We start from the raw sequence: 26,199 nt of genomic DNA on the forward strand, positions 1-26,199 counted from the left end.
GCCGCGCCGTTCTAAAAAAAAAAAACAAAAAAAACAAAAACAATTTTGAACACATTGTTTTCTATCAGTATACGCAAACCGTCATCGCCAAGTGGCGCCTGTCCGCACCGCCCAGCTGTGACTCAGGAAGTTTCTAAGTGGGCTATTGACACAAAAGTTCAACCAGATGTAGGCATAAAGCCAAATATTGAATTCATACAAAGAAATCAGAACATTTAAGTATACAAGTTGAGTCATAATAAATAAAGTGAAATGACACAGGGAATAAGTATTGAACACATGAAGAGAACAAGGTGCAAAATGGCAGAAAGCCAGGAGATCACCTGAAATCTGTCAGTATTGAGAGAGAAACCCTGCCTTCTATCAGTACTAATTTTGTGTTGTGAAAGTACATACATTAATATGTCCCAATCCGCACATTGGGACATATTAATGCAAAACGCAAGTGACAACTCCTGCCTGGACGACACTGTGATCTTTTAGAAATTCAAACATCTGAATACAACTCATCTTTGCATTTACAGTAAGCTTTTTTCATTCATTATTTGTCATGTAATGTTTACTCCCTAGTTTAATTTATTGATTCAGTGATGCGTCATTTAATTTGTTAATTCTGTGCAGCATAACTAAACCCTGCCCTCTCGTGGTGAGTTTTGGGGAATATCAGCCATTTTAGTGTCCATGATCTACACTTCGAAATAAACAGTAGACCATCCAGGAACTTTGGATTCTCATTTTTAACATACTGTGATTTGGGACGCATTCATTCCAATTTAAATACTACTTAGGATGGATAGTATGCAGACTGGGATGCCACCACTTGTAAAACTTACAGAACGTCAATAATTAAGCAGGAATGGGCTTTTAATGTCAGTTTAATAAACATTTAAGGGTCTTCAGCGTGACATTTGTCCATTCAAGCTTAAAAAAAACACGTTACACAGTGATTTTAATTTCAGTAAGTTTGGTGATATAGAACAGAGTACTTGTTTGTTAAAAGTAGTCGGAGGTAGAGGTGGTGCTGTGGTTGATTCAGAATCGCTAATCTGTAGTGGTGTTGATCTGAGTAATCAGAGTCTGCAGAGCCTCGAGTCTTAGCCTCACCCACTGCGGAGGTGACGGGCTACAGCTGTGACCTTCTATTGACTGCAGGGCTTTTAAAGCACTTTCAGCCGTCTCAAGATATCGCTCATACTCCTCTTCTGTTTTGGTCTCGTGTCTTGCCTTTTTTGGACATGGCTGGCAAAGTGAAAAAGAAAAGCAATCATAGAATAACTAAAACTATTAAATTATTAGATGTTGCACAGGCAAATAAACACAATGTGTTATCTCGTATGGATGTCACTTACTTCCTCAGCAGAGCCTATGTGTACAGGTGAGCTGCTCTTTCTCTCTAGTTGTTTACAGTGATTCTCTATGACGCTAGTCCCCTCCTTCAGACGTTCTAATCTTGCATCTGCAGACTCTTGCTGTGAAACAGTCTGTAATGTGCAGAGTAATACATTGGTCTATGTAAAGATATAATTATACTTTTAACTACGCACCTCTTCATACTTACCTTACTGAGAAAGTTTATCACTTTGGTTTTGACTTCCTCTGACGTCAAGGTTTGGGTAATCACTTCCTCATGATTGGTTATCTTAAATTACAAATAAGAGTTGAATTATATGGATTATATTCTGATTTACTAAATTACTATTTTAACATCTGATAATATTGAAATTCTGACCTCTGCAAAGAGACCAAAGGCCTCCAGAACATGCTGGAATATGAGCCAGGATGGGTGAGTTAGAAGACCATTAAAAAGTGCACTGATTTTTGGCAAAACCTGGCCCTGTGATCACACACACATACAAATTTGTATTTATAAACAATAAATGAACATGGACTAGACTCATTACCTACCCTAGGCAAAACACATTTTACTCATACCTGAATATTGGGAGGAAAAAACACTTTCCCCATGGAGGCAAGAAACTCCAAAGCAGCTAAGATGAGGTCATCTGGGCATTTCCGCATAGTCAAACCACTCAAACAGGAAACAGCCTGAGACACACCAAAAACTTTTCAAAGTGAGCATATCTGTACATGAGAATTATTTAAACTATTAAAATGTCTTAACTGTACTGTATATAAACAAATCAAATGACCTTATTTAACTCTTTCCCCGCCACTGACGAGTTATCTTCCACAACTTATAAAACCCAGAAGTATCTCCTAGGGCAAACAGCTGTATGTCTGTTTAAGTTTTGAGGATCTGATCTTTATCAAAAGTCCTTCACAAAAATGGAATGATCTCAGCTTTTTGCTCAAAATTTTTGGTTTTTGAAGAAACCTACCCATATCTGAGAGGGGATACAAAGAGAACTAATGAAGGAAGGATGAAACGTTTTTTTTTTTTCATGTTCTTTAAAAGCAGATGGTCTCTTCTTTAATTTAATGTATGTTTATATATTTAAAGAAGAGAATTTTCTGGGAGGCATTAAACTTTTGTAAAAATCATGAAAAATTCTGGCGGGGAAAGAGTTAAATGTACAACTGAATGCATTGTGATATGTTAATGGTGGTCACCTGAATGATAACATGTGGCTCTATACTTTTGATAACAGCAGCTGATATTGACAAGAGTAACTTCACAGTGCACTGGAGAGGAGGATAAATCTGAACCTGACAACAAAAATAAACACCAGTAAATACCATAAACATACATCCAACACTTGTATATTGGTAAAATATGTAAATTTTTCGGGAAATATCATCCCTCACATCAGTGGTTCTCAAAATAAGGGTGCAAAATGGTGCCATTTTATAAAATACATGAATTTATCATACATTCTGTGTAATTAAACATCAGAAAACCAACAGCAATACATTGTGTCATTTAATATGTTTTGTTTGATTCAAATTCTAAGATTGAGATTTTTGTGGCGCAAAGGGATGCGACCTAAAGGTAGAGTGCACACCAAAAAAGTTTGAAGAACCATTTCCTCACATGCATAACCTTAGCTTAGCTCAACCCACCTGGCTGCTACACATGCGAGTCCAGATCACTGAGATTATCTTCACAGAAGATACCACCACAGATTCTGCCTGCAGGTTGCTTCCACCCATCACCACCAACACACACTCCAGCGTCTTATTCTGAACCACAGAGAAAAACAGAATCAAAGGGTTTGGATTAAAATGACACTTAAGGATATGTTTCATGAAAGCAAGGCTGGTTTTTAAGGGCAGAGATAAGAGCAGATGTGTTCTTTTTAAAACAATCAAAACATAAGTGCTGAAAACACAATACATGTTTGAGTTCATATCGAAACTTTTCAGGGTCAGGACATTGAATAAAGCAAATTTATAGTCTTTGACCTTAAATCTAAGCTCTTCCGTTTCCCATTCTAACAACTGACTGACAGACAATGGGTATCCTGGGTAAAGCTACGAAGAAGGTTTAAGGTCATTATGATGAACACAGAATGAAAACTGCAGAGTCCTCATAATCACACTTGTTTCTTCTGTCTATATTGGCAGGTCATACTGCATATTATCAAAAGGCTCTTATCTTTACCAAGTTTGATCTGTCGGTGATGAGCTTGTTTTATAACAAAGCATTTTGACAGCTTATATATTGAAGCCTTGTGTAATTGAGGTTAGGCTCTTGTAGAATAACTACAGTTTGATCTCTTACCAGTCTTGATAGGTTTCCCAGTCTGAAGCCGCTGTCCTGCCAATCCTGGAGAACAGCAGAAGCTTTGGACAGCACCTCTTCCTCCACTTGTGAGCGTGCCTCCGTGCACAGACACCTAAGCAGAGTGTGACGCCACACACACAGGTTCTCCTCCTGAGAGGGAGGGAAAAGCTCCACAAACTCCATCTGTAAACACATCACAAAACACACAATATTACATATCAAACAAATACTATTTTTGAGAGACAGGAGGGAAATAGAAACAAACAATATTAGGACACTGAAAAAAAACACACAGACTCATCAATGTTCTTAAAAGCATGGCAAAGGTGTTGTACTTTTAAGACTTGGTAGACAAATTCTTCAGGGATAAAGTACAGGCCAAAAGTTTGGACACACTTGACTAAAATGTTAACTATGATTTAAAAAATCTTTTAATCTGAAGGTGTGGTTAAATGCATGAAATTAGGTTTGTAAAAAAAAAACTATACCTGTGCCAAACAGATTAATTTCTGTTATTAGAAAACTAAAATTTTATTTTAAAATATTATTTTTGAAGTAGATGACTTGCAATGAATATTACAGAAAAAGCTGTCAATAAATGCCCAGATTAAATGTGAAGTCCTTCAATATTCTTTAAAATTCAGTCTAAAGCCCGGGATACACTGCAGGATTTTTGCCCTCCTATACGATCATTACCTTATCACACTGTGCGACATGGATCATTTAAACTCGTGTACGACAGGCATGTAGACTGTACGATGATGACACGGAAGCTTCGGAGGCTGCATCATATGTTAGCGCAACGTCACCAGCATGCGCTCGTGGTAAACAAATACCAGCGCGCAGGTCGTAGCAGCAAACACACTGTGCGTTGATCATGCCGAATTTCTGACACTGTCAGAAAACTATCGTAGGCTATCTTTGGACGCAAGACCGGGAAAACGGCCGTCTTTGAACCTCTCTCAGTGTACGACATATAGATACAGTATAACAGATGACAAGCCACTATCACAGAAATCGCGACGATTGTTTCACGATGGCAATCTTTTATCTGGGACAGCCAATAATCGTGCAGTGTATCCCGGGCTTAAAGTAAAACTTCAAGAAGCTTCTTGATAAAATGACACGAGTATGGTTTTGCAATTTCTAAGCAAAGGGTTATGCCATAGTTTGGACAAGTTTATTATTATTCTGTTATGTGGAAAAATATACAGATAAAGAATGATTGAGTGTGTCCAAACTTTTGGCTTGTACTGTACATCTGAAAGCCATAGAGAGAGAAACAGAAAGTAAACCTGGTGTTTTGGAGTCATGAGAAAAAGTAGACGTCTTAGTAGCAGGGCCAAGTGAAACAGCTGATAACCCTCACTGGGACATGACCTTATCTGCAGAGAACAATACAGGTCACAGAAAAACAACTTCACTACTAAAGACATTAAACTATATCGAAAAAAAGCAAAAAAAGAATGTTGTTAGATACAAGTTTGTTTTCTCCCATTTTCATTTAATCCCAACTGTCCATTCATTTAGGATGTAAAAGAGGATAGATGGTTTCCTGTGGTCTCTTAGACAAACATGATAAACTGACTCAACTCACCAGATGAGCAATAAGGTGAACATAATGAAAACACAAGTCAGCCGAGCCATACCTAGAAAGTGAGAAAAATATTGACCTCATTACATACCAATGGCATAGCTTTTAACACACGTAACATTATGGAGCAAATCTGAACCATGTTTGCCGTCATCTTGACTTTATTCAATCTGTATCTCAACGCAGTGGCAGATTGATGTTACAGACAGGTGGTTGTCCAGTACTGTTCTTTTACACAAAAAAGCTTCTCTGTAAATGTGGTTGTGAGTACCAAAAATTTTAATGAATGAGTTTGGTTATAGAATGCTATTGTCACTCCTGAAGTAACCGAACTGCATGTAAATGCACTAGGACTCAAATATGGGAGTGATGACCATATTCGGATGCTGTGTGATTTTCAGATTTAAAATTAGCTTTCTGAAATGTGCAGTTTCAGATGTTGCAGAAATGTCTAAAGCTCAGCGGCAACAACATAAATGGCTTTGTGGCCCAAACTTAACTTCCGGTTGACTTCCACATAGAATCAATAACAACAGTAGATTTTTCTTAATAACAAGCAAAATAAATAACCAGTAATTTACCTTAGTTCAAATCACAGTATTAATCATTACGCTAATGTTACTGTGTAAAATGAATGTATAGAATGTCAGCTATAGATCCTTGGGGCGCACTCACACCATCCAAACCAAACCTGGGCACGTTTGACCCCCAAAGCCTGGTTAGTTTGACTAGAGTGATCGCTCAGTACCACGCCCAGGCATGGTCTGGTTAATCGTTCCCTGGCTGGCTTGCAGAGGTGGGCTAGAGTACGCTTCACCTGGGCTCATGATAGGCATGTGAGAGGGCTGTGTGTCATTGCGGACCAAAAGACTCTGAATAAAAAACACAGACTTAACGTTACGATGGATTTCAGTGTTACTGTGGGTTCACACCAGACACGAGTTCAATGATTTGTGCGAGTAGATTTTATACAAAGTCAAAGACGCAATCAGACATGTCCTCGCGTAGGGCGAAGACAATTACGTAATATGGGCGGCGCGTTTGCTGTGAAAACACACGCTATTCGTCTCAAACGCGTCTTCGTCCAAGTTGAAAATATTCAACTCAAACGAAAAATTTGCATGACACAAAGTTAAATCCCGCGATCAATGTGATGCCCTGCGTTTGATATGTACGTAGCATTAAGAGAGCCCTTTACTTCCTGCTTTGTTCAAAACAATCGCATTCCTAATGACAGAAGCGCCCCCGAGCTCGGATCAATAAAGGTACATTGTGATTGCGTGCTTCTGGGGGAGTATGGAGGGGGGAAAAGGTTTGGTTTGGATTGTGTGAGTGCACCCTAACGGTACATTCACATGGGGCGTAAGCGTTAACGCTTCTCATTCACTTTTAATGGGTGACGTCATGCGTTGCCGAACTGAATTGTGGATCCGTCGGCAGCGCGTTAGTTCCATTGCTTGAGCCAGAAGCTGAACATTTCTCACCTTTTCAAGTGGCAACGCGTGCGTCAGCCAATCAGATAGCCTTATGCAAATAACCTAGGCAGAGCCAGCCAATTACGTTTATGGAAGACTGGAGCATGTTCTGGGGCCACTGTGATTGGCTGTTGGCCAAGCTTCAGACAAGCCTTCCATCAAGGGCGTTAACGCTTACGCCCCATCATGTGAATGCACCGTTAGATTCTTGCCTGGCTGCCAAATCCACATGGGAGTGATCCATGCTTACGGTTTCCACTCGTCTTTTGGAAACCGAAACATTTATATTTTCCATAAGGTATCTGTTCCAGAGGTCAGTTTAGTCGCTAGCTATACAGATAAACAAGCACAGGCCGGAAATTTACTTTAGGCCAGAGGCGTAATCACAGCAAAACACGTGCGTCCGATAAAACTTTATCCTATATCTATAACGAATTAAACACAGAAGAAAAGTCCTATAATTGTTTATATTGGCCATCTCTATAGCTGCGAACTTTGGAAATATTTTGTCACAGAAGCCATGGTTCTTATCTGATGGGTGTAAATCTAATGTAATACAATCACCGTGCCAGGAAGCACCACAAATCCGTGGCCAAAACGGCTGTCTGCATGTCTGCCTGCAGCACAGCTGCTAACAGTGATTGCTCCTAAAAGAAGAAAAAAAAAAGAAGGCAGTTAAATCATATGCAGTTTTCTTTTTAGTCTTAAAGAAAAACACCACCATTTTTAAATGTTTTACTAGGTTCCTACCTCAACTTATTAATAACAAATAATACAAACACAGTAACATCATCACTCCTGACTACTCCCCCTCTCGGTCAAACTTCCAACAATGTTATTGCGCCTAAAGTCGAAGTGCTGCAAACTAATTGCTTTTCGGCCATACAATATAGTTCTCATTTTTTTATGCTTAAAAAAGGCCACGTTTTACTTTGTGCTACCATACTTGTGTAACTACTCATGTAACAGTCTTTAAATAGGGAAAACATGGAAGTGTTTGGTGGCTCTAAATTCAACCCTGTTTGGATCCTAAGGAATGAATGGGGCTAGGCTAAATGCTAACACATTCACGACACGGACGCGATGTGCAAGGATGAAAGATGAACTTTCATCTAAGTTGAGGTAAAAACATAGTAAAATATTGAAAAACGGTGGTGTTTTCCTTTAATGAGTAGTAGCCATTTGTCACCTTGCATTTTTAGGTATAAAGTGTATTTTTGGCATTTTCCCCGGTTTCACAGACAAGGCTTAAGGTTAGTCCTAGACTAAAACACTTTTAGGTGCCTCAACTGAAAATAACTCACACCCACAGATCTTAAAATATGCCAGTGATAGTGATTGGTCTTAAGATACACACCAGTGACGTCTTTTTCTAAGGCATGTTCATAAAAGATGCTTTAACATCTTAATTCAATTAAAGCCTAGTCTTGGCTTTAGCTAAGCATTGTCTGTGAAACCAGGCCTTAATGTTTAAATCCAAATAGGAAATATTTTATAAGTATTTTTTTTTAAAATCCTTGTTACTGTGAAGTACACTCACCTAAAATATTATTAGGAACACCATACTGATTCTGTATTTGACCCCCTTTTGCCTTCAGAACTGCCTTAATTCTACGTGGCATTGATTCAACAAGGTGCTGAAAGCATTCTTTAGAAATGTTGGCCCATATTGATAGGATAGCATCTTGCAGTTGATAGAGATTTGTGGGATGCACATCCAGGGCACGAAGCTCCCGTTCCACCACATCCCAAAGATGCTCTATTGGGTTGAGATCTGGTGACTGTGGGGTCCATTTTAGTACAGTGAACTCAATGTCATGTTCAAGAAACCAATTATTCGAAATTATTCAAGCTTTGTGACATGGGTACATGGTGGTCATAAAGGGATGGACATGGTCAGAAACAATGCTCAGGTAGGCCGTGGCATTTAAACGATGCCCATTTAGCACCAAAGGGCCTAAAGTGTGCTAAGAAAACATCCCCCACACCATTGCATTAATGAAAAATTAAACAGGTGTTCTTAATAATCCTTTAGGTGAGTATATAACTATATAAATACTATACAAAAAAACAACATTTAACATTGTTTAATAAATGCACTATTACATTAACATGCACTAAATCAATTTAATAATGAAGGTTTTAATATCAGCTCTCTTACTACACTGATCAACATCAATTTATCGAAGGAGGTTAACATCTAAGCAGACAGTTTTGTAAGATTAATCACTGACCAGTGGAGCAAAGTGTTGAGGGGGCAGCGCAGCCACATAGGCACACAGATAAACACACACATGCTGATGCAGGCTGACTGTACCCTGAGCCTGCCCTCGCAGCATCACCCCCGGCAACCACACCGGAACCGCACGCTCCAACATACACCGCCTGAAACTCTGAAATACTGCCTCAAAAATGGACCATCTGCAGAAAAAAAGACAAAGCCTTTGCTACAAAATAACCTTAAATGGCATTTTCCATCGGTAACATCACAGCTCAGGCTAGTCTCTAATGAAAGCCTAAGGAATATTGCCATAAGCAAATCAGCATAGAGACAGAGCGCAGTTATGCTAATTTGAAAACCACGCCCACCGGGGGCTTATAACAAAAAACAGAATACTGCCTAAAACCTGCTGTGTGACAAGGTATACAGCTTACAAGCCAAAAAACCCAGAAATAAGTTTTTATAAGCTGTCGAGCCGTAAAACCCAGCCTTTAAGGAGAAAAAAAGTGGATCGCCGACTACGTTTCCCTCTAGTGGGCGCAGTTCTACTAATAGTAGTACTATGAAAAGTTGCCTGTTTCCACTTTTGTGTCTTTAAACGCTCATTTTTTGGGGTTGACAGCTTATAAAAACGTATTTCTGGGTTTTTTGGCTTGTTAGCTGTACATCCTGTCACACAGCAGCTTTTAGGCATTATTCTGTTTTTGTAATAAGCCAGAAATGACAAGGAGGCAGCCTCTTGCAATACAAAGTCAATGGAGACGGATGGATTGTCTCCCCCCATTGGGCATGGTTTTCAGGTTATGACGCATTGCGCTCTATTGTACAGACATCAATTTTATGTGGCTCTAGACCAAGGGATTTCAATTACAGTGAATGTTAATGGGTTTTCTCCAGTTGCTACATATCTACCTTGGATTTTCCTCTGAGAACCGGCTGCCATCACTCCACAGCCGCATTGCCTCCTCTGACTGAGAGATTTTACCCAGTACATTGACCAGTAGCATACACTGTGGTAGGCAAAGCTCTGTGCTAGAGTCTGCAAAACACAATAAAACAGAAAAAAGTACATAAAATGCAAAACAAATCTGCGGATGTCATCTGGGCCTGATGGATACTGAATCTAAAACCAAACAAGACAAACTGCAACCCCACACATTACAACTTATTTGCAACAAAAGGCCACAAGCACTTGTTCACTTAAGGTCACTGAGCAGAGCACAGGATGTTCACTCAGCAATGTTTCTGTGCTGCCAAAGGACAGTAAATCTCTCTGAACCCATTATGTCTCTGATATATATAACAAATCCATCACCACACCCATGTCTCACTCTTCAGTGACTGATTCGTTTAAATGTGCAATATTGCAGACAGTGACCCACCATTTCCATAACAAAGAGCACAACAGACTTGACTAGGTAATATTATCTATTAGCCAGATAAGGACAAGCCAGAACTTTAGAATATGTTAATGTCAGGTCAAGAGTGGGTGTTAAGTCAGCTAAGGGAAGCAATGTCCAAGTTAAAAGTTTATGTGAGGCCAATTTTAAATTCACTTGAATTGAATCTTCCGTTTTACAGCTAAAGCATGTTATAAGAATTATATCATAGCTATGTAGTTATTATATATATATATATATATATATATATATATATATATATATATATATATATTATATATATATATATATATATATATAATATATAAAAATCACTTCAAGCTGTTTTTGTAAAGAAAAAGGTTCAATGAAAAATATTTTTCTTTCCTGCATCTCAATTGGTACTATTGGTATTATATCATAGCTATGTAGTTATTATATATATATATATATATAATTGACCTTGATAAACACACATACTGAAAAAATGTATACCTTGAATGCACTATAAATTGCTTTGAATAAAGGCATATGTGAAATGTATCAAGCATAAATTATCTAAAAATTAAATTCATTATTTCAAATGGTGCCAGGAAAAATTAAGAAAAAAAGAATTAACTGTACCTACTACTGAACATTACATTGTTAAGCCTGTTAAAACAAACTAGCTCAATAAAGTCATAACAAGTAGTAGTAACACTTTACAAAGAGGTTGTATTTGTTAACAATTAGTTAATGCATTAGCTACCTTGAACTAATTTTGACATTTATTAATACATTTATATGTTAAAGTTTACAACATTAAATTTTTCAGAATTAATACATCATAAACTAACATCAATAACTGTATTGACATTAACTAACATTAACAAAAATTAAAACATGTTGAAAAACTACATTGCTCATTATTTGTTCATGTTAGTTAATGCATTTACTAATGTTAAAGCTGCAGTCCGGCCTTTTTCCTCTTTGTTACCATCTTGTTCGAAATCTGCAATTGCAGATATTCGCGGAATAATCAACTTTACGTGGGTTGTACATTGGCACGAAACAGCACGGATGAACACAATGTATTGAGAAGAATCTGTCAATCACCACGTGCTGGGGGATACTGTCATCCTGGCAAACTTCATTTTTAAACAAAAATCCAATTTAAATAATAAATACTGCGTTACTCAAGTGGCGTGTATTTCTCTACATGTTGTGCAGTTTAGACACGGTTACATTCGCTATTATGTTATCTTGATAATAAGGATGCACTACAGGATATTTTAAGTGTGATGTAATATGATTCCATACATTGCGCTGATGTTTGCACGTGATGCGATGCCAGTCAGTTTATATGCGTTTCCAGAAACACACGCATTAAAACATTACTACAAACAGAAGCTTACCAATCCGTCAATGGGCATCTGAAAACAGCTTTTTAACTAGGCACTGCAGATGTTCACCAAGTGCTGTGAGAAAAGGCTATAGATATCCACCTCCATCATCCTCACACGCAATATTACCTACTAGCCGGGTCTCCTTCATTATGTGTAAAGAAATTATGTAATGACGCAAACACATGCTCGAATTTCCAGCGGAAATCCACCAGTACCACTGGAATTAAAATAATTATTACAAGCTTACTGTATTGAATCCAGCTAAGGCAAGCAGATAGTTTTGAACACTGGCAGGTTACGTTTTTTTTTTTAATGTTTTTTGGGATATTTTTAAACCCAAGTAAGTGCCGGACTGCAGCTTTAAATAATACAACCTTATTATAAAGTGTTACCCAAGCAGTTAGTTATAATTCTAGCCTACAGCCTAGAGTGTTTAAATACATTGCGTGTGTGCAGAGGTGACAGTGGGCAGAAAGTTATAATAGTTAACAATATGACGCTCACTATTGTCTGGGTCCAGGACAGATTCAGCAAAAGGACGGAAGGCCAACAGCTGTGTCAGCATGGCATCCATTGGAACCAGAACTGCTACTCTCAAGTCCTCGACGAGGGCAGGGGGCACAGACAGGGCAAACACAGAGGGTGGGAACTTACTGAGGGGAGAAAAGAAATCAGACTTGACAATAGCGAAACAGACAGGCGAAACTTTAAAAATTTAATTTTTACACAATTTTAAAGTCAGTGTAGGTATAGACGGTTTCAGCATTAACAACATAAACAAAACGGCTTTTGTGGAACACGCGTAACTTCCGGTAAACTTTGCTAAGAATCAATAACAACAAAGTCCTTTTAAAGTAGTTTATTTCTGATAACAAGTTAAATAAACAGCAAGTAGATTATCTTCGTATTCAGCTAACGTTGTTGTGTAAAATGTGTACTATATAATGTATACAATGTTAACTAAACCGGCTGCCAAACATCCCTTCAAATTGCAGTGATTTATGATCTCCCCTGTCTTTAGGAAACCAAAACATTTGTTTCTTTTGACGAGGTATATGCTCCGAATTCTGGAGCATATACCTTGTCAAAAGAAACAAAATTTTAGCCACTAGTCCAGGTGTAGGCAAGTTCGGTCCTACAGAGCCGCAGTCCTGCAGAGTTTAGTTCCAACCCTAATCAAACACACCTGAACAAGCTAATCAATCTCTTTAGGATTTAGACATCAGGTTAGATTATCAGTGCTAAGGCTAAAATATGCAGGACTGCGGCTCTCTAGGACCGAACTTGCCTACCACTGCACTAGTCAGACCATTAAACAAACAAAAACTGGAAGTAAAGTTCAGACCAGACGTGGAACAGCGACAACGCACGTGCGTCCAATGAAACCGTCTATAGAAACACTGGCTGTCAGTGCTTACATCATAAAAAATACTGTTCACTACCTGTGGATTTGGAGATACAACTGGTGAAAACGGTGGCACGATTTGGCAAGGAATGCTTTAAATTCCTATTGTGTGATAAAGACACTTTCGTTATTACAGTCTATCAATACTGTGCGTGAGAAAATTACTTTCGTTTCCACCTTAATTACCTTTGTGTAGTGGACTAACGTGTTGGCAAAAAACCTACACATCTTTGTTGCTTTTTGGAAAAGCTTGTATTCTGGGCAGTGTACAACATCCTATGGGAAACAAAAGGAGGAAGGCAGATATGAAGTCCAAATAATGATAATTACAGAAAAAAAAAAAACAGTCATTACTAGGGTTGATATCATTTTAATTTGGCGATTCCGATTCCAATGCCAATTTTGCTTATCGAATCCGGTTCTTATCTATTCCTGGTACCAATATTTTTTTTCACCCAAAAATGAAAGTAATGTCATTAATGACTCACACTCATGTTGTTCAAAACTCGTAAGACCTCGACCTCCCCGTTCATCTTTCGGGAAAAGAGTTTAAAATGTTTTATATTTAGTCCGAGAGCTTGTTGACCCTCCATTGAAAATCTATGTACGGTTTACTGTCCATGTCCAGAAAGGTAATAAAAACATTAAAGTAGTCCATGTGACATCAGTCGGTCAGTTAGAATGTGTTGAAGCATCAAAAATACATTTTGGTCCAAAAATAACAAAAAATACGACTTTACTTAGCATTGTCTTCTCTTCCGCGTCTGTTGTGAAGCGCATGCGCGAGACTAAAGTCACGTGACTGCAGTGACGAGGATGACTTACGACACGGTTAACGTGTTATCTGGTGCGCCCCAGCTGTTTTTTTTGTTTTGTTTTCTGTGCGCCCGGGCTTCGTTTACAGTCTGAGGGAGACGCACGCTGTAAGTTTGAAAAAAAAACTTTGCAAAATGTCTGAGGATAACACGTCATCCGTGTCACTGCAGTCATGTGACTTTAGTCTTGGGCATGCGCTTCACACACTAACTGACCCATTGATGTCACATGGACTACTTTGTTGATGTTTTTATTACTTTTCTAGACATGGACAGTATACCGTGCGTAGATTTTCAATGAAGGGTCAACAAGCTCTCGAACTAAATATAAAACATCTTAAACTGTGTTTCGAAGATGAACAGAGGTCTTACGAGTTTGGAACAACATGAAGGCGAGTCATTAATGACATTATTTTCATTTTTGGGTGAACTATGCCTTTAACTCCCTGTTTAAGCAAAAATTTTATTATATTAGATCTATTGCCTACCTTACACAAAATATCTTGGTTTTAAACAGTTTAACCAAAATTTGAATATTTGCTGCTGTCAGTAATAGTGCCAAGTGAAATGTACTGTGCATGTGCTTAATGAGAGAAGGTTTGTGGCAAATCCTAGCAGATAGATAAAACTGTAAAACGCTCTCTGCTGTTCACCGTGCAAGAATGACTGAAAAAGTCAGGAATCAATAAACAGAATCTAAATGCGTGCGTCATATCGATTCCATGGACGTTGTTTTTTTGGAACCGGTTCTAAAATGGAACAGGTCCTCGATACCCAACCCTAGTCATCATTACACACAAAAACTTTCCAACAGATTAATGTCAAACTCTACCTGCAGGCCAGACTGCTGGATCTGTTGAGCCATCACAAAACAGTTCTGGACAGACGTACATAAGTCTTCACACAATGAGAAGGCTATGTCTGTGTGGTTAAGATGATCTTCCACTAAAGACTGGTGCTTCACACTCTGTCTGAAATTAAACAACTTTTAAATGGACTTCAGTTTCTAGGAAATAGTGCACTTAACTATCACACATGGATTTATCTAGGCTTCAAAATGCACACTGTTTATACTTACTTGATGATAAATTTCCATGTGTTGGCATGTAGAGCAATATCCAAACTGGATATGACTGCACACATGTCCAGCAGACTGTGAATCACTTCAGGTCAAAACACAAAATTGGAAATTACTAATTAAAAGCATGATAAACTTTTCAACAGAGAGTGCATGGAACAAATATAACGTTTACTCATTCAACTACTTTTAAGACATGAAATTGTTAACACAAGGTCATTTTCAGGTTCATCCATTTACTTCCAAAAAGCACAACATTTTGTTAAAGGTCAAGCAATTTATTTTGGGTTGTGTGTTGCTAAACAACTGCCTGTTATAGATATACTACTGGCACCAAAATGCAGGGTTTATCCCACAAAGTGATTTTTATAACTCAAGCATAAAAACGGCATTTTCCCCTTTCAAAATTAAACCTGGGGTATAAAATGATAATCCATGGTTAAGTGACTCCAAGTGACTAAAAATCAAGGTTAAACAAGATTAACGAATAGATAATCTTCACCACAAACACACACCTGTGACAATGTCTGAAACCTCCTCCTCAGATGAGGTGTCATCCAAATGAATTTTTTCCAAGAGCTCCATCAGGCCCTTCTGCAAAGAGTAGGCCTCTTTAAACAAGCCCTGAAGGAGATCTCCCACCAATGACAGCCTTCCACTGTACATGACCTCACTGTCCTATAAACATCAAACAGAAATGTACAACAATTTTAATTCCCCACCAACCAGACAAGGCAATGCACAAAAACAGGAAACAGTCTTCCGGCAAAATTTGTCTATTTTCAAACCATGTTTGTATTAAACCAAAATAGCATTTTACAGGAAACACTGACTTACCTTGCAGTGCTGAAAGGTGTCCTTCAGGATTCTGAGGACACAAGACGGCAGAGAGCGGATGGCATCCAAGGAGACAGACTCTTCAAAGGAACCAGCGTGACGTACACAGCCAGAGAGGCACTCCAAGGTGTGGACCATCATCTGGGCACATCAGCAAAAACATAATCAATGCCAAACAAAGCAATATTGTGTAGAGTTGTAAGTTAACCTAAAATATTGCAGTTAAATTGTGGCAAAAACACACCTTTAGAATATTCCTCAAGTATGCATGCAACTCTGTATTCTGACTGGAGAGGCCGTCAATTTGCTTGCCAATTTCTTCCAGGAAACTTGCAAACATTTTTACCACCTGTGGATAAAAGTACATGACGACATATGAGAACACATACTTGTTTTTATTATACAGCATTACAGTCTCCAGAATGCACAGATTTTACTGATAGTAATTGGAAAACTTTAATATATCACACCTTGGGTAAAACAATGGAAAAGCATTCCACCTCTAACTCGGATAAAGAAAGATGTGGGAGGAACCGGTTTGTGATAATCTGCAGAATATCTGTGGAGGTAAAAATAAATACATCAGGTAATATCAATAAACCAATCCTTAAAGGGACAGTTCACCCAAAAATGTATCATTTACTCCCTCTCAAATTGTTCCAAACCTGTATAAATTTCTTTGTTCTGCTTAACACAAATGAAGATATTACAAATGAAAATGTTAATAACCAAACAGATCTGGGGCACCATTCACTTCCATAGTATTTTTTCCAACTATAGAGAAGTCAATGGTGCCCCAGATTGGTTGGTTACAAACAATCTTTAAAATCTCCATTGTGTCAGCAGAACAAAGAAATTTATACATATATACTATCCCTTTTATGAAAGCAATGCAAAGTCTTCACATATTACCTTCAAAAAATAAATAAATAAATAAATAAGCCACTAACAAACACTGGCAACTCTGCTTCGTTATTATCTTACTAGTATTGATGTGTCCTTAAGACATAAGCTAACCTAACATATAATGAACATTTTTGCATGCCCTTTAAAAAGATACAGATGCAAGATTTTCTGACTTACTTGTGCGCTCTTCCCAGCTGTCAGTTTCATGATGCATAGCGTGAAAAGTGTCAAGGCCAATCTAAATCATTTAACACTATTGACAAGGCAACAATTTGATGCATATGTGTAACACCAAGATAGAAACATTGATTTCAACTACTTGAAAAAAGCAAAATATACAGTCAGTAAAGGATATAACTAGTTTGGGCAAGACAGATTTGAGCTCTTGTTGACAGGTTTCCTGGTTCCATTGAGAAACCTCATCCAAAAGTGTCACTTGGGACATTGCGGCTACTTTTCCAAAACAAACCTGCGTTAAAATACATTTGTTACTCAAACGATAGATATTGCACAACCAAGTTGATACAGTAGTATATACTCCAATAACCGGGTTCTTACTTTAAGCAGACATCAATAGAAAACAGTTTGTTCGAGGTCGTGGTAAACATTAGTTATTCGTATAACTAATAACTTCTAAGAACTTACCGACTTAACTCGAGTGGAAAATAACGCTTAAATAAATCCGTTCGGAGTTATGATATAATTAGGAAACATAATAAACTCCTAAATACATCTTTAGCTCTGTTTTGAATTTACCTCATTTCGCTTTCTGCTGGACGAGTTCACTCGCCTTCAGTGAATAGGGTGAGAAAACGAAACCTGTTGGAAGACGGATTTATGTGGTTTGAAGGCAGAACATAATCATGTACAAAATTGAATATCGTCTTTAAGACTGTATTTATTATACAGGTGTAGTTTAATATCAGTTTAGTTCTTAAGGACTCCCCCCTTTAAACTTCAGATGGTACAGCTCAAATTTTCGCGCCGCATTAGCAGAGGTGTGTTTTATTTCAGCTCCGTCAAATCGCACTTTACGATGATTGGTCAACAAATGCAACATGTTTACTACAAACCAATCAGAATTTAAGATGGTGGCAATCGCTGTACGACTCGAGACGTCTAAAGGAAAACATCACCGTTTTTCAATTTTTTACTATGTTCTTACATCAACTTAATAATACATACCTATCTTTTCTCAATGCGTGCATTTTTAATCTTTGTACAGCGCTTCGTGAAAGTGTTAGCATTCAGCCTAGCATTCATTCCTATGGCTCCAAACAAAAGTTTTATTTTGTTCCACCATACTTACTTGTGTTACTACTCATGTAACAGTCTTTAAATAGGGAAAACATGGAAGTGCTTGGTGGCTTCTAAATTCATCCCTGTTTGGGATCCAGACCGGAACAATAATGTAATGATTATTTTCACCAGCGAGGGTGCTGCGAGCAACACTGATTAATTGATCACATTCATATTAAAGGATTAGTCAATTTTCTTAAAAAATCCAGATAATTTTGATGTTGATGTCTTTCTTTGTTCAGTCGAGAAGAAATCATGTTTTTTGAGGAAAACAATCCAGAATTTTTCTCATTTTAATGGACTTTAATGGACCCCAAACACTTAACATTTAACTCAACACTTAACAGTTTTTTTCAACAGAGTTTCAAAGAACTCTAAACGATCCCAAATTATGCATAAGCGTCTTATCTAGCGAAACGATTGTCATTTTTGACAAGAAAAATAAAAAATATGCACTTTTAAACCACAACTTCTCGTCTATCTCGGGTTCTGTGATGCGCCAGCGCGATGCTAATGGTCTAATCAGATTCAATGGATTGTGCTAAGCTATGCTAAAAGTGCTAGCGCCAGACACGGATGAATGGATTCCAAAACTGTAAAAATCAAATGTTTAACTCTAGGGGAGCTGGAAAATTAGCATAGCCTATTTTCAAAAGAGGTGAATGTCCCTTTAAAACCTTGTGCAATTTTTTGTATGCTTTTTCATCTGGAGTACTATCAGTTTCAAGTCAAATACCTGGAACTTTGGGCAATGCATCCATGATTCACAGCTTGACTCACAACAGCCACACACTTTCATCTGAAGGCCAGCACTTTCATCTGAAGAGGTCCATCTAAATAAAAATTCCAATTACACATTTTAATTTTGTATCATTTTGCTAAGGTATACATCAAGACTCTCCCTTTGTCTCTGAAAGAGCAAGCCTTGTTGTCTTCATCAAGTGGTGATAACCAGTTGCTTTTAGAAGTCATGTGATGTATCTGCAGGGAAAAGCTTGTTTTTAATATAAGAAAAAAAATATTATGCTAGACTATTTAGGTTTCATCATAGGTAGGCACGTTGTAATGGTTAAGCACCTGACCCGAACTTAACTTCCGGTCTGTGCTTGTTTATCAGTCTGGCATGTGACTCAAGTGACCTCTGGAACAAATACCTTGAAAAATAAAATGTTTCGGTTTCCTAGGATGAGGGGAGATGGCAAACATGGATCACCCCATAATGCAAAAATACATTTTTTTTGTCCAAAAATATGTTTAAAATACATTTTGTAGAAAGTAAAGCTTTATTAAATATATTTTTGAATTTGAACATCTAGTTTTAACCTACTAAAATACAATTTTTAAACCTTTTAAGTTAACTGGTTTGTAACATACAAGTTTTTGTTTCAAAGCCACGTGAATATAAATGTTTAAAATATATTTATTTTTTAAATATATTTCAAAATTAAAAAATACATTTTTGTAAGTATAAGCACAATTTCAGGACATATATTTTTGGTAATTTTTTGTATATTTTGAATATATTTGAAAATTTATTTTTTGCTGCGTGCACCGCTGTGCACTTGGCAGCCAGGTAAGAATTCAAGGATCTGTAGCTCATACAATAATTTTACACTATAACATAAGTATGCTTAAGCTATGATTTGACCCAAGATAATTTATTGGTTATTTATTTAGCTTGTTATCAAAGGTCAGTTTATTATCTTTCACACAGGCCGGAAAGTTGGATCTAGGACCTGTATTTGGATCACTAAAGCAACCGAAACACAAACACAGGTCTCAGAAAATAATGCCTCATTTTATTTTTACACTTTAATGCAGTTCTTCTTGCCCATTTTTAATGAAGGAATATCTAGGGAGCTGCAGTTGTCCACAAAACCACTGAGCAACAAATGGTGGTATTTCTCACAGATCCCTGAATATTAAAAAAGTCTCCCAGAAAGAAAACATTTGAAGGTCTTTCACACATCCAATCAGCTACAAAGTGAAACACACGAATACAGCTTAGCAAATCAAAATATTTTCAGAAAGACAATGAGACAAACCTGTCATGAGCTTCAGGATAAAGATCAGCATGTCCTCTTCAACTTTTGTGGCAAGATATGGGAACCCTGTGACTTTTCTTCTGAGGGGCGCAAATTCAAAATATGTGTTCGGAGTGTCATGTGTGTTGCTTGTCATGTCAAAATATGTGTTTGCTGCGTCATGTGAACTATGTGCATCATGCGTCTTGTCAAAATAAGTGCCTGCTGCACACACGTCGAAAGGGTTTATGATAAAAGAGAAGCTCAATTTTACAAAATACTCGCAAGACTTAAGCATAAGTATCTGGCAAATGTGAGAGTCTCTTTTATTATAAACCCCAGGCTCGTATTTTACATGACGCGCCAAATTTTTACATGATGAGCCACACATGATGGGCTAAATACATGTTGTGACGAGCTTTGCATCGTGTCCCCTCGGAAAATAAGTCACCGGCCGCAACTGATAGTGACACAACCCTGGGTAAAAACAACCCATCATGGTTCTTCCGTGGCTTTTGGGAACTTCCAGGTCAATACCCTGACAGGACCATGCAATTAATGTTGAACTGAACTGAATACTTAAAAGTCCAGATGGGGCTTGAGCTAGTTTCCATGGCTCTTTTAGTTAAGACTCAATTGTTTGAATTTTTTGCTTCAGCAAAGGCATTACCCAAGTCGACAAAGGCTAAAAGATCTGAAAGTTCAAGCCCACCTTAGCTAAGCCCCATTATTACAGCCACCACATTACTTTGAACCACTTAATAGTATCCAATAACCCGCCTATGCAATATCTTTCTTTTTCTTTCCTTTTAAACACCATGCCAGCTATATTCATGGGGAGAATAAAATCTAATTATATATAAGATAAGTAAAACATTTTTTTAATGAATTTAATCTTAAATCCTAGAAGCATGTTTGGAATAACTTGATTAAAAACTTTTTTTAAAGTACCAACAGAATAAAGAGGTTTCTCACAATTGCCATTTAAAATCAACTGTATATTCTGCTTAAATTACATGGGAATGTGACCTAATCTTTAAATAAGTCTTATATAATAATGAATGTTAAATAAGTGCATTTTCCTAAAAAGGCACTAGGAAATTGTGTTGTTACTATAAGGATTAAAATTAGATCTAGTGGTTCCTGTAAATCCCCCTGCAGCGCAGCAAAACAGTAAAATTACTGGAACACGCTTAATGTCTTTATCACCTGGGGTGTGCCTATTCTTGTCTGGAGAAAAGGTAAGAATGTTGGCTGCCAAAATTACTATTAATTATATACCAAACCTCTGCACAAAATGACCCCTTCTAATTGTTGTTAACATCATTGACGGGATGTGTAAAGACATGTGCCAGACACACTCTAGGGGAAACATTAAGAGATGTCTAGGATGCTGATAGCATCTAAAGGAACTTCCAAATACAGTCCAGCCCCATTGTGTTAAAACATCTCCAAATGTGTCACAGAAAATAAATATGTTTCAAATACAATACCTACCTTAATATTAGTATTTTTTTTTACTAAGGCACTGACTGATCACTGTTATTCTTTTCTGAAATTTAAAAAAAAAAAAAAGACAAAATGCTTACCAGGGCCTATAAAGGTATTTATATATAATTTAGTGTCATATTAAGCTTAGTCATACCGTGTACTGAGTGTACTTATTTATCAAGATGCCTAATTGTAAATGACAAAATATGTTTAAAGGTTAACCTCAAAAACCTTACAAACAATTGGGGTCATTTTTGTTTATTCAAGATCTAATGATGCAGGAAACTGGCAGAGTCAGACCTCAATAATAAAATGTAATAATCCATTTCAAATAATGCACAACATATTGGGGTGGTTTCCCCAGACAGGGATTAGTTTAAACCAGGATTAGGCATCAGTTTAATTAAGAAATATAACTAGTTTAAAGGGGACATAGCAAAAAAAAAAAAGATCAACCCAGTAACTTTTGGTAAACCATTCTCCACAAGCATGTGAAAAAAATTGATCATTGAAATTTGGCTCCCCTGGTGATGTCAGAAGAGGATAATACCACCCCTTAATCTGCACTATCCAACCACGCCAATGCCATTTAGTACAGATATCAGCTCATTTGCATGTTAAAGGAAACACCCAAAACAGCAAATTTTTTGCTCACACCTACAAAGTTGCGATTTTAACATGCTATAATAAATTATCTATATGGTATTTTGAGCTAAAACTTCACATATGTACTCTGGAGACACCAAAGATTTATTACCGTATACATCTTTAAAAATTCTTGTGAAATGTCCCCTTTAAACAAACATACTTTAATAAAAACAATTTTTGTGTTCATTTTGAGGCAAAAAAGGGCATTGTTGTATTTTAAGATATTTCAGTGCAGGTCCTTTTAGTTTGGACAGCTCTTACATTTATTTTAGTCTAGGACTATTCCTTGTCCAGGAAACCGCCCTATTAAAATGTAGCAACTATAGTTAGGCTTAAGCTTTTTTAATTGTTTGTTCATTTAATTGTAATGCGTTTACTTAGTATATAAAGGCAAAATAATTGTTTCGTTTACTGAAACAATTTAGCAGAAAATATGAGATCGATGAGATGATGTCCAGTATGGTGTTGCTTACACATGAACCATTCCGAGATACTCTTTCATCTCTTTCCAAACTCTAAACAGACACATTCCTTAATGGAGACAGGATATGCTTATCACCACACATGCAGAGTTCCTGTGCAGGTTAGATGTTATGTGGTTTGTCAAGGTCAATGATCTAAGGTCAACTTCAATACTGCTGACAAAGGGTTTGTTTATTTCAATCACTACATTCACTTATATAAAGTGTAAATGAAATTGTAATGTTATTAAATTGTAAACTTTCAAACTTTTTTATTCCATAGTGATTTCATAGTCTTTGTAAACAGATTTTAGTTTCTCCACTGTGACACCATGGTCAGCCTTTCCATAACCCTAGAAAAGAAAAGATGCACATGGCCATTATATTAAAACTTTGGCTTAAACCCCAGTAAAATCCTAGCTTATTGAAAAAAAAATGGTTTTCGGCTTAACATTCGCAAAAGAACATGGTTTGATGTGTTATTTACAACTAAATATGCTTACTTCTACCTTTGTAGAATGTACACATTAGTTATGGTTATCTGTGGTACAACTTCTTAGAAACACATAATAACTTGTAAGAAAAAACAACTACTGGGGTCTTCAAATTGGCTTTTTTAGATATTTTTACAATGCCTGACAATTGCTTATAATAAAAAAAATACCGTTGACTCCCCAAAAACACGCAGTTTCTTGTCTTTGTTGTTGTGCTCAATCTTGCCTCCTCCAAGACAACTACACTCCAGTCCCAAAGCCTCCATAGCAGGATTCACTTTTTCAAATATGTGATCTAAATGAAAAGGCATGACTTATTATTCTTATAAACTAGCATGTAAATTATGCAACATAATCAATTACTCCTATCAGCCATTTATGTGAAGGTTTGTACTTTTTGGACATTAAAGATAACATTTCAATTGCTTTAGAATTGCTTAACTTTACTAGAACCAAGGTAACGTGTTGGCAAGCAGAGGCAGGTAACTTAACGTTTTAGCAATAAAGCTAAGTTGGGATCGTGCACTCACTGTGATACTCTGCACTCTTAGTTCCCCTCACTATCACTTTATGATCTGTCCCATCTTTAACTTTTATGTTCACTAAAATGTATTTAAACTTTCCCTCAGGATCAATCTCCACGTCGGGAACTTTGTTCAAAGCGTCTGCCATCTCCACTGTATCATAACGAGTAACAGCAGAGAGCGGAAGACGAGCCTTATATGGTGATTCCGCTATACAGCCTGCACGCGAGCCAACAGATTAAACCGGAAGTAGATATCGACCGAATAAATAACCAGAAGTAAATATGCCGATATAAATTAAATAACTTTGAAAATGTAAAGTATTAATATAATATATTAGTGTATTTTAAAAAATAATAATATAAAAAGTATTATCTATGGTATTTTGTTGAACTACAGTTTTCATGATACATTTTTATAAAGTACAGTGTAAACTATCAGAATAAAAAAAAATATATTTCTGAAATGTCAATATCTGAATGTTTATTCTGATAGTTTACACACTGTACTTTATAAAAATGTATCATTAAAACGGTAGTTCAACAAAATACCATAGATAATACTTTTTATATTATTATTTTTTAAAATACTTTTTACATTATTATTATTATAAATATATTAATATCTTATATTATACCTTTACATTTTCAAAGCTATTTAAAAGACTCCCAAAAGACATTTCTTATTCATTGACGACATATGAGACAGAAAATGATAAGGGAATGGGTTGACGCACCAATTTTAATTCTGACTAATGCCTTTATTATTTGGCTGTTGACATATCAGCTTGTCAGACATTAAAAATAAACCATGGTCAGTGTTTAACCATTATCATAATCTTTTTCCCACCACCCCTTCCTTTTGTCAGATCTGCGGACTTTCCCAACTAGACTACAGTGCATGGACACTAATAGCAATGCTGATGTCCAGTTTAACTTTGAAATTAATAAAGTAGTCCGGTAATTAAAAAATATTATTTAAAAAGAAAAAGCATAAAAAAATCGAACCTCAAAACTTTAGAACTTCCTGTAAAGTTTCAAGAACATTGGGAAAAGCATATACTTTTATTCTATTCTATAAATTCTATTCTATAAATATAGGGTCCTAAAAAGTTCTTTTTCAAGCTGTATAGTTCTATAACCTTTAACATAGGACATTTCTGTTGCCCATAAGTTTTTTGTTGTTGTTCCAACTTCCAAGAATATAAAGATTTTGAAATGTGAGAAAGAAATGGTTCATTTGAGAACCTTTGACTGAAAGGTTTGTTGTGGAAATAACCCTTTTTCTGAACCTCTAAGTTTAATAGTGTAAACAGACTTAAAATGGACCTGTGGAAGCTATTTCTGTAAAACGGAAGCTGGTACAAGCCTGTGCACACATTAGAAACTGTAAGGCATCCAAAGGGGTCAAGGTCACTTTGAAATTCGGCTGTAAAAATGCAAACTGTACAAACCTCTAGAGCAGTGTTTCTCAAACTTTTTCAGCACAAGGACCACTTTATCTTCCAATTTTTTTCTGAGGACCACCTAACAGAAAGAATCCCACTCTAACACGCCCCCAAAAAACAACATAATAGGAAGGATAAGCTAAATTTAAGTTTAATATGCAACTGTTTCAAGTCAAAAACTAATTTTTTAACACAAATGCAATGCTATGTTCAGAAATTATTATATGAATTTTATTTCATTTGAAAAAGTAAATGTGAAATGAATTGCAGCTTAATATGAACAACAAACTGCACATGTGAAAAAAACTGCAATTAAACATACTGTAACAGCCTAGGTCCCACTTAATGTCATGTCAAATTACAGGGATTTTACACATGAAACAAAAACTAGTACATAACAAAACTAATAGATCTGTGGATTTTAGCTGTTTTCAGTTGACGGTTGATCTTTTCTTTTGACTCCTCTTTGGTTTAGCCACCGATCCATTTTTACGTTTTTAAAACAGAATGGCAAGATCGCAGTTTCGCAAGTGCATTAAAATCTACTTAAATAAGTGACAATTTTGTATAAACGCTTGCCTAGTTTATGTAATCTTTTGGCGGACCACTGGGGGGGGGTTTGGCGGACCACTAGTGGTCCGTGGACCACACTTTAAGAATTACTGCTCTAAAGAGATGATGTAAAATAACATCTATAAACAAACCACTTTTAAGATTTTTTTTTCTTACATAGACTACCTTTCAGGCCAACAAGTAGTTTTTCAAACCTAAAATTTAAGTGGTATACAAAAAACAATATCATATCAGATCCTTAAAAATCAACTAGTACATCAGTATAAGCCAATGTTTTAAAGAAATCACATAAATTGCATTTATATTGACAATAAATAATTTCTTTTTCCTCTGTTATGTGTCCAAAATATTAATTAGTTTATGTTTTTTAACTGTTCATATCTCACGCAGCAATTCACACACAACAATTACCCATATATATATATATATATATATATATATATATATATATATATATA

At 36.6% G+C, this 26,199-nt stretch overlaps 2 protein-coding genes across 4 annotated transcripts; both read right to left on the bottom strand.

Annotated features, from left to right (window-relative positions):
• Positions 1-581: 581 nt before the first annotated feature.
• firrm (fignl1 interacting regulator of recombination and mitosis) lies at positions 582-17,572 on the bottom strand. 3 transcript variants are annotated; one of them, XM_065268304.2, is made up of 25 exons: positions 17,537-17,572; positions 17,136-17,249; positions 16,958-16,997; positions 16,345-16,433; positions 16,119-16,223; positions 15,875-16,015; positions 15,553-15,715; positions 15,038-15,122; positions 14,792-14,930; positions 13,331-13,420; positions 13,182-13,246; positions 12,244-12,392; positions 9,888-10,014; positions 8,989-9,175; positions 7,319-7,401; positions 5,283-5,334; positions 4,981-5,070; positions 3,683-3,868; positions 3,022-3,141; positions 2,572-2,667; positions 1,933-2,046; positions 1,730-1,834; positions 1,559-1,639; positions 1,350-1,481; positions 582-1,239 (listed from the first exon to the last, which is right to left on the bottom strand). In XM_065268304.2, exons 2-25 carry the CDS (start codon positions 17,223-17,225, stop codon positions 1,042-1,044), a joined length of 2,727 nt encoding a protein of 908 aa, XP_065124376.1. In that variant the 5' UTR covers positions 17,226-17,249; positions 17,537-17,572; the 3' UTR covers positions 582-1,041. The 3 variants fall into 3 exon arrangements, with proteins under 3 accessions (XP_065124376.1, XP_065124375.1, XP_065124377.1); XM_065268303.2 differs by having other exon boundaries at positions 17,426-17,552; XM_065268305.2 differs by lacking the exon at positions 17,537-17,572 and adding an exon at positions 17,339-17,447.
• A 5,298-nt stretch (positions 17,573-22,870) lies between these two features.
• Positions 22,871-23,919, bottom strand: LOC135749661 (14 kDa phosphohistidine phosphatase). The gene is made up of 3 exons (XM_065268262.1): positions 23,728-23,919; positions 23,368-23,492; positions 22,871-23,056 (listed from the first exon to the last, which is right to left on the bottom strand). Exons 1-3 carry the CDS (start codon positions 23,867-23,869, stop codon positions 22,976-22,978), a joined length of 348 nt encoding a protein of 115 aa, XP_065124334.1. The 5' UTR covers positions 23,870-23,919; the 3' UTR covers positions 22,871-22,975.
• Between the last annotated feature and the right edge of the window lie 2,280 nt (positions 23,920-26,199).

The sequence above is a fragment of the Paramisgurnus dabryanus genome, chromosome 12, assembly GCF_030506205.2.
Source record: "Paramisgurnus dabryanus chromosome 12, PD_genome_1.1, whole genome shotgun sequence".
NCBI lineage: Eukaryota > Metazoa > Chordata > Actinopteri > Cypriniformes > Cobitidae > Paramisgurnus > Paramisgurnus dabryanus.